At 42.7% G+C, this 8,593-nt stretch overlaps 2 protein-coding genes across 2 annotated transcripts in view; one reads left to right on the plus strand and one right to left on the minus strand.

The window, feature by feature from the left end:
• Nucleotides 1-5,189, minus strand: part of crata (carnitine O-acetyltransferase a) — a 14,687-nt gene extending 9,498 nt beyond the window's left edge. The window contains exons 1-6 of the mRNA XM_015047737.1: nucleotides 5,015-5,189; nucleotides 3,270-3,560; nucleotides 2,334-2,452; nucleotides 1,971-2,024; nucleotides 1,662-1,827; nucleotides 343-517 (exon numbers count right to left, since the gene is read on the minus strand). Of these exons, the coding sequence (XP_014903223.1) occupies nucleotides 343-517; nucleotides 1,662-1,827; nucleotides 1,971-2,024; nucleotides 2,334-2,452; nucleotides 3,270-3,560; nucleotides 5,015-5,041 (832 nt within the window). The 5' untranslated portion in view covers nucleotides 5,042-5,189. The remainder of the gene's footprint in view (nucleotides 1-342; nucleotides 518-1,661; nucleotides 1,828-1,970; nucleotides 2,025-2,333; nucleotides 2,453-3,269; nucleotides 3,561-5,014) is intronic.
• Nucleotides 5,190-5,948: 759 nt separating this feature from the next.
• ptpa (protein phosphatase 2 phosphatase activator) overlaps nucleotides 5,949-8,593 on the plus strand; it is a 28,604-nt gene continuing 25,959 nt past the window's right edge. The window contains exons 1-6 of the mRNA XM_015047738.1: nucleotides 5,949-6,050; nucleotides 7,146-7,249; nucleotides 7,330-7,416; nucleotides 7,850-7,975; nucleotides 8,043-8,160; nucleotides 8,367-8,466. Coding sequence (XP_014903224.1) covers nucleotides 6,026-6,050; nucleotides 7,146-7,249; nucleotides 7,330-7,416; nucleotides 7,850-7,975; nucleotides 8,043-8,160; nucleotides 8,367-8,466 — 560 coding nt within the window. The 5' untranslated portion in view covers nucleotides 5,949-6,025. The remainder of the gene's footprint in view (nucleotides 6,051-7,145; nucleotides 7,250-7,329; nucleotides 7,417-7,849; nucleotides 7,976-8,042; nucleotides 8,161-8,366; nucleotides 8,467-8,593) is intronic.

An 8,593-nucleotide genomic window follows, 5' to 3' on the forward strand; every position in this document is an offset into this window, starting at 1 on the left:
TAAAAGTGACAGAGGACACAGATATGGGAAGTGTGGAAGCCTCTACTGTAACAAATTGACAGGAATAACAGAGAGTTGGCCATTCTAAGGTAAAAACCCAGCGCATACAGTGTTCATGTTTTGTTTTGTTTCATCCAGATGGCTTCCCGCGCCCCCCCTGCAATGACACGGCGCCCCCCCTAGGGGGCGCGCCCCACAGTTTGGGAACCTCTGATCTAAACTGTGATTCTCTGCAGCGTCGCTGCCCTCTGGTGGTGGAAGTTGAGCATCACAGCAGATTACAGAAAACCTTTTCTGTCCCTCTAATAAAGGAAGAGCTGCAGAGGAGGTTGTGTCTCTGACCTCTGATGAGGTTGAGGTAGGATTTCCCCCAGACGTCTCGGTGTTGGGTGGTCAGGATCCCGACGGGTTCGGCGCCGGGATCCGGTGAAGCTCTGCAGATCTTCTCCAGCTGGTCACAGAGCTGGTCTGGAGTCAGCGGCGTCCCATCGCTGTGGTAGACGTCCAACTGGAAGAACTGGGAGGAGCAGAGACACTTAAAATGAAACAAAGGAGCAGCAGGCCTGGATTCACATTCTGAACAGAAAAACTTTCTCCAGCTGAACAGAAACTACATTTATTAAACAGGAAACGATCCAGAGTCTTAGATCCAGAGTCTTAGATCCAGAGTCTAAGGCTGCGTTCACACTGCAGCCTGAAGTGACCTAATTCTGTGATTTTTTTGCTGGGCCGTTCACACTGCCAGTAAATGCGACCTGTATGCGTTCTGCAGTGTGAACGGGCAAACGACTTGAAAGTGTCCCGCATGCGCAGTAGAGGGCGCAATAGCGTCAGCGTTCTCAGTGTTCTGCCAACCGCCATAAAAAGAAGAAGTGCTCAGTGTTTGGAAGTAAACATGGAGGCTAACGGTGGAGCTTAGCTTACATATTTGAAGTTGTTGTCCGGCCGGAGCAGCATATTAACAACTTAATCCTCATATAATCCGTCATGGTGGTTGTTTTTCTTCCCGCTTGCGCGTATCAGGACGCAGAATACTGAGATTTGTTGAGAAACTGACGTTCAGTTCGGATGAATGCGACCTGGACGTTAGGTCGCATTTGAATCAGATACGTATCGGATATGGGTCACATTCGAAAAAGAATCCGACCTGTACTGTTCACACTGCCATGAAAAGATCGGATACAGGTCGCATTACATCAAAAAAATCGGAATTGGGTCACTTCAGGCTGCAGTGTGAACGCATCCCTTAGATCCAGATTCATAGATCCAGATTCATAGATCCAGAGTCACAGATCCAGAGTCAACACATAGCTTCAGTTACTACAGACAGACACCAGAGATCAAGCTGAACTCTGACCTGAACCTCCAGAGCCACATAAAGACGGTTACAAAGTCAGCCTTCTGTCAGCTTAATTTCCAGGATTAAAGATCTTCTGCTGTTGTCATAGCAACCATCCAGACTCTCAGGCCTTCAGTTTTCCCACTTTTCACCTCAATACGTTTACAAAGTACCGTATTTCAGCCAACAGATGGCAGAGTTGGACCAGTTAAAGGTTTTTATCTAAAACTAGAATAATTTGGCCTTTATGAATCAAACTGCATCTTCTCCATCAACCCAGCAGATTTCCCAGTATCCCAGTGTTCCCAGCAGCGTTCCTCACCTGGAAGTTGTGAACCACGGTGATGTGTTTGGGGGGCTGGGGGCTCCTGGCATGGTTCACCACAGAGTCTCTGCTGATGCCGGGGATCCGGCAGGACGACAGAACCTCGTAGTACTGGTTCATACACAGAGGCTTCCCGCCCAGAAACTCCACTGGGAGAGTCTCACTGGAAACCAGTTCACAGATCAAACACTGAGAAAACCTCCAAATCAATCTGACTTCTACAGAGAACATGATGTTTAACCAGAAATCAGACAAAAACAGGAGCAACTTCTCTGTTTAAATGTCTTTCACGGCTGCAGGACTCACTTATCGATCATCGTCTTGAAGTCTAAAACTCCTGCAATCAGTTTGGATGCAAACCTGCAGAGAGAAAGACAGAGAGAGAGAGACAGAAAGAGAGACAGAGAGAGAGAGAGAGAGACAGAGAGAGAGAGAGAGACAGAGAGAGAGAGAGACAGAGAGAGAGAGACAGAGAGAGAGAGAGAGAGAGAGAGAGACAGAGAGAGAGAGAGAGACAGAGAGAGAGACAGGACAATTAACAAATAGAATGAAGAACAAACCACAGGTTGATTCTCTGAGAAGTAAATTATTTCAGGTACGTTCCTCTAAAAGGGAAATTCAGCCCAACACCAGGATCAGTAGAAACTGTTTGTTTGTTTGTTTGTTCACCTGATCTGTCCTTGTTTGTCCCTGAAGTCCATCCTGGGCAGAACCAGGCCTGGACTGGAGTGGACCACCACCGGCAGCCGGTACTCCAGGTAGGCCACCTGGACCCACCACTGGGAGAGCTGCGAGCAGAACCACAGGAAGGTTGGAAAACGTGCAGGAAGCCATGGGATTCAAGGACTTTCAAGATCTTTCCAGGATGAAAAGATGTGAAAATTAAGGGAGGAAGTTCATGAATTTAAATCCAGATAATCTGCTGCTGGCCACTCCCCCAACGCAACTTTTACACTCACATGTGAAAATGGCTGCAAACAGATCTGCATTTATACAACTGTACATCTTTGAAAAGCATTAGTAGAGCCTCCTGCACAACCAACCAGAATGCAGCAAGTGGTTTCTGGATGGTAAGTCAACAACAAAACTCTTGTCTTTTCCAGCAGCCATTGTACATTGTACAGCTAACCAAACATGCTGGAGCTCAGCTGGGGTTGCTAGGTAACAGCACAGTCTGACTCAACAATTGGGAGGTTTTTGAGATGGTTTGTTTGCCAGATACCACAAAACATTAACTTATTGCCAAAGAAACAACAACATGTTTTTAAGTGCTTGGACTGTTTCTAGAAGCTGTAGCGACTCAAATAGAAATAGAAAATGTGAAAAAAGTGAGTTTTGCGTAATGTGCCCCTTTAAGTCAGATCATCTCAAAGATTTGTTGGATTTTAATTCATTTTGATTTAATTAATTTAAAACTGTTGGGACTTGAACTCATTTCTGTTTTTAAATGTAAAACTTTATATTTCTACTCAGAAATACCAAATAAAATCCACCAAATTAAATATGTGAAAACCGTTGCCTTAATTCTATCAGTTACAGTTTGAGTTCAGCTCTACAGAAGGAGAATCTATTGATGCAGTTTAACAGCCTGAGCTCTGGGCGTACCCAGTTCTCTGTGTCCCTCGCCCGTCTCTCCAGGCCTCTCTGCAGCTGCTCCCCGACGCCGCCGGCCTCCTGGAACTGCTGGACCAGCCGCCGGGTCCGGCTCAGCTCCTCCGCCTCCACGATGGGCTCCAGGGCCGTAAGGTAGCGCTCGCAGGTCTGCTGCAGCGGGGGCACCGGCAGGCTCGGCAGCCCCCTCTGGTGGCTCAGGTACCTGCCGGCCACCCGGGTGGCAGAGACGGGCTTCACCAGGTGACGCGGCTTCACGAAGCCGCAGGGCCTCACCATGCCAGCCTGGAGACAGGAAGACCTGTGACCGTTAAACATGCTAACAACGGCTCTACTCTTAAACATGCTAACAACGGCTCTACTCTTAAACATGCTAACAACGGCTCTACTCTTAAACATGCTAACGGTTCTCCCCTGTTGAACTGATCAGGTGTTGAAATAAACATTGATTCATCAGCTGAGGTGAATTAATTTTTCCTGAATCTTCTTCCCTGTGAAACTGTTCCCAGAAGGTTCCCTGATTGTGGATTGAAGGTCAGCTTTAACAACATTCACAGAAACATTTAATCCACAGGCAGCCATGATCTCTGGGAAAACAAATGCATTTGATACCTTTTATCCACACAAAATCTCAACTTACAATCACTTAAAATGATTATTTATAACATAAAAATACCACATGAAAGTAGAAATTAACTTTCAGTCAACCTTCAGAAAACATTTGCTGAAACATTTCTCATTGTGTAGCTTTTAGAAAACATTCAACCTTCAGAGAATGTTCCCTGGATTTTAAACAGTTAAAACTTTATATGAAGTTCCCTAAAGTTCCCTGTAGGTCAAAGAAGCTTTCTAACATTTAGAAATCCTAACGAGAATAATTATCTGCAAGTTAATTATTTAAATGGTCACACAGTGAAAGTTGCAAAAAAAAAGTTCAGGGAACCTTTAGGGAACATCAGGGAACATTCCTAAAATAGGAACAGCTGAATGAACAGCTTCAGGTAATTCAGTAAAGAGTAAAACAGAAAACATTTAAGCTTTATAGTAGGGAACATGCTGCTCATGTTCATAAAGTTCCCTAAAAGGTTCCCCTCATGTTAGTACTTCCCAGTGTTTCCATTGTGACCTTTAGGAAAGTTTTTAGAAACTGTTTCTGTAAAGGTCACAGAATGACAGCTGCTGCTGCATTAGGGAACAGTAATCTGAAAGTTACTGTTTCACAAAGAACAAGAATTTGATTTAAAAAATAAAACTACACATAAATTGAAGCTTTCAGCAGTTTTAAGCAACCTAATTTGAATAAAAAAACATCAAAAATAGCCTAAAAAGCTCTAAAATTAGACAAATCTAATAAATTATTACGGTGAATGTTGTTTAACAATAAAAGCGTTTGGATCTTATAAACAGTTAGATAAACCATAAAGTTCTGGAGGACTTCCAGCTGGTTTTATTCCCAGTTAACCCAGTTAAACTGACCTTTCCCCCAGTTAGCCTGTTAGCCACCCGAGCTAATTAGCTGCGTTCAGTTTAATGAGAGCTAAGCTAAGAGCTAGGAAACTTCAGCGCTCTGTTTCAGTCAGAAAACACCAAAACCTAAACTGTCAAGAGTCAATAAAGCTGCTAAAATAAGCCATAAGTTCTTAATAAGAGTCACAGACGCAGTTTATGTTGGTCAGCTTTAGATATTTCGGCAGATAAAGGAGTTTTTCTGCTACATTAGCTGGAGTTGGTCCACTCACCACAGTTCTGCTGCAAAAAGCCAACATTCTTACTCAGATACGCCCACAAACTGTGACCTGAATCCGGGGAGGATCAGCCGCTCAGCTCGGGGTTTTATTTCTGAAAAACCTCAGAAGAAACTAAAATCAACCGAGGAACATCTGGAGGAACCTGCTGAGCTGCTCAAATGCGGAGAGAAAAACTCCTCATGTCATAAAGAGGAGCGAGACGAAGCAGAGCAGATTCTACAGACTCACTGTCCAGACGGAGGAGAAATAAAATACATTTAAATAATATAATAAAATATAGACATAGATATAAATAAAGCAGTGTCTCATTTTATTTTATTAGAATAAACATTTTATTACCTCCTCACTGTATTTATTTGTAATATCATAGAACATTAATTTCTTTATTGTTGTTTATTGGTGGAAGATGTGTCCACCAAAATGTACAGTAATTTTAGTACATAAGAAAGCTTATTTTCCTTCAAATACATATGGAGTCTTCAAGTGTTATTTATTACAATTTAAAGATGTAACTTTGCAAATTTCAGTTTTATTACAAGAAATTTTAGTCTAATCTGTTTCACTTGATCTATTTTTTAATGGATTTCTTTATTAATTTATTTTTCTGAATTATTCTGAAATTATTTATTTATTTGTTTATTTGTTTATTATTCTTATTGAAGGCTTCAGTTAAAATCTAATTTAATTACAGTAATTTTATGAAGTGAAAAAACTTACACATTGTTTTGTTTCGTTTGCTTGCATCTCTAAACCTTTTGTTAACTGTAAGAGCATTAAAATCTTATTTAGTATTTTGTAATCTCCTCTGGGAGACTTTCAGTAATTTTTTCTATGGTGAATATCAGAGAATTAAAATTATTTTACAGTTTTAAGTATTGAATTTTTATATTTCTAGATGTAGTACTGCATGTCCGCCACGGGAGGGCAGTGCTGAGCTGCATCTGGTTTAAACCTACGTTTTAAACCTTGTGAACAGACCGTAGAAGAAAAGTGGGGCTCGCTATGGCGGAAACAGAACAGCAGTCAGGTAAATATGATGTTTCTGCTCTCTGTCTCCAGTTCTGCTGTTAAACTGGGAACAATGGTTCTCCTCCCAGCAGTTCCGCTGCTTTTCTACATATTACCGCTGCAAATTCAAACTGGTTTATATGGACATTAATCTGGCTGCTTGTTTTGACCTGAACTGGTTCAGAAAAGATTTCAGGTTTTAATATTTATAACTCTTTCACATTAGTTATCAAACAGCGATTATTACTTCACTGCTGAATCTCCTTTTTATCGGTTAAATTCGGCATAATTTTAATAATTAGATAATTTAAAGCTTCTAGTTGATGCTGTGAACCGAGCTGCAGTAAGGAGAAAAATACAGTTTGGTTCGGCTGGAAGGAAAATAATTCAGCTTTAATTAAAACACAACATGCATAAAAATGAGTTGTCATGGAAATGAAAGATTATATCCTGCCCTATTTGTTTATTATTTATTTATTTATTTATTATTAAATTGGTTGATCAGGCTTTCTCTGGGTGGAAATACAAAACAAGTGAGAGTATTTAACCTTCTAACAAAACGCGGAGAAATATTATTGCTATATTTATATTTACTGAACGTCAGAATAATGAGAAGGTTTTAAAGTCAGAAGTTTACCTAAACTGAGATCAAATCCATTTTAAGCAATTTGGGAAAGGCCAGATGACGCTCATGTTGGATCCAGTTTCCAGGTTCATCTGTTCTGTTATAATCAGCTATAAACTTGATGGAGACGCCAGATATCGACGGGTTCTGTGTCCCAGAGAAGAACCGGTTCTGGTTTGAAATGTGTGAATGAACCTTGGAAGAAAAGCTGAAGACATTCAGAAGATCCTGGCTGAAACCAATCCTGTACCAACATGGGCTGAAATGCCTCTCTGGGAGGAAGAAGCTCCAAAAGCAACTTAGAAAACCAAAATACAGTTTGCAAAAATGATTTAATGATCTGAACCATATGATAAAAACTTATTGATCTGGATCAGCTGATAGTGAAAACTTATTGATCTGGATCAGCTGATAGTGAAAACTTATGGATCTGGATCAGCTGATAGTGAAAACTTATGGATCAGATGATGTCTACCTGGTTCTTTCCAGCATCTTCTCCTGAAGATGAGGCGCCTGACGCCGGGACCGCCTACATCATCCCCAAGAAGGAAATCAGCATGGTGCCGGACATGGGGAAGTGGAAACGCTCTCAGGTACGATTCCTTCCTGTTGAAACTCCCAGACAGAAATTAGAGCTGCTGCTGTAAAAGGTTCTGGTTCTGGTTCTGTCCAGGCCTATGCTGACTACATGGGCTTCATCCTGACCCTGAACGAAGGAGTGAAAGGGAAGAAGCTGACGTGTGAATACGAAGTCTCTGAGGTGACTTTACTTTTTATCAGATGTTTTTAAAGATTTTTAAACGTTTAATAGTTTTATACATTAGCAGGAACTGATAACTATAAAGTTAGTCGCTCTATACTTCCAGAAGTATTTGGTGCATAAATGAGGTAACAGTGGTGATGTGACAAGTAGAGCTAATTTTTAGCTTAGTGTTAAACTTTGGAAACATTTAGCAAAGTTAGCTTCATGCAGTGAGCTAACATGCTAATGCTATTAGCACATTAGCATGTGTCCGCCTCTGGTTTTATTTCCGTAAAGGAGAGCTAGCGTCCATCTGGACTCTCCAGAACCAGTTGGTTCTCCTATCGGTTCTGTCTCAGAGAGCAGGAAGCTGTTATCTTATTTCTCCTGTTCAGGTTTCATCAGCACCAGGTTACGGGTCAGAACTGAACCGGTTCTGTTGGTTTTGCAGACGGTGGAGAAGCTGCTCGGCCTTCTGGGAACTCTGGACCGGTGGATAAACGAAACTCCTCCGGTCGACCAGCCGTCCCGTTTCGGCAACAAGGCGTACAGAACCTGGTTCTCCAAGCTGGAGCAGGTTGGGTCAGAACCACCTCTGTCCGGTCCGTATCTCGGGCTCGGATCACGTTCTGTCTGCGTTTCAGGAAGCCGAAGCCTTGGTGGCCGCAGTGCTGCCTGCAGAGAAAGCCGCCGCTGCTCCAGAGATCGCCGTCTACCTGAAGGAAGCTGTCGGGAACCCGACCAGGATCGACTATGGGACAGGTACTGGTCCGGATCAGAACCTCCGCTCAGTCAGAAGTTCTTTCACTGAACTGCAGCTGCAGTTTCGCTTCATTATTTATCTATAAAAAATAAAAATGTTATCCATCTGCCAACACTTCCAGGTTAAAGGTTAAAGTGTTTCCAGGTTGAGGTCAGTTTGTCCAAACATTAGGACGGTTCTGACCCGGTTCTGTTTGTCTCTTCAGGTCATGAAGCGGCCTTCGCTGCGTTCCTCTGCTGCCTCTGTAAGGTTGGCGCTCTGAGGATCTCTGACCAGCTGGCCATAGTCTTCAAGGTGTTCAACAGGTGAGACGCCCCGGCTGCGGTACCGCAGGACAGGTCAGGCAGGTCATATGGGTCAGGAGGGTCATATGGGTCAGGAGGGTCATATGGGTCAGGAGGGTCAGACTGGGGCAGACGGGTTCAGGCGGGA

This window comes from Poecilia latipinna, unplaced genomic scaffold (assembly GCF_001443285.1).
Source record: "Poecilia latipinna isolate Pla-1442-1.1 unplaced genomic scaffold, P_latipinna-1.0 Scaffold841, whole genome shotgun sequence".
In the NCBI taxonomy this organism is placed as follows: domain Eukaryota; kingdom Metazoa; phylum Chordata; class Actinopteri; order Cyprinodontiformes; family Poeciliidae; genus Poecilia; species Poecilia latipinna.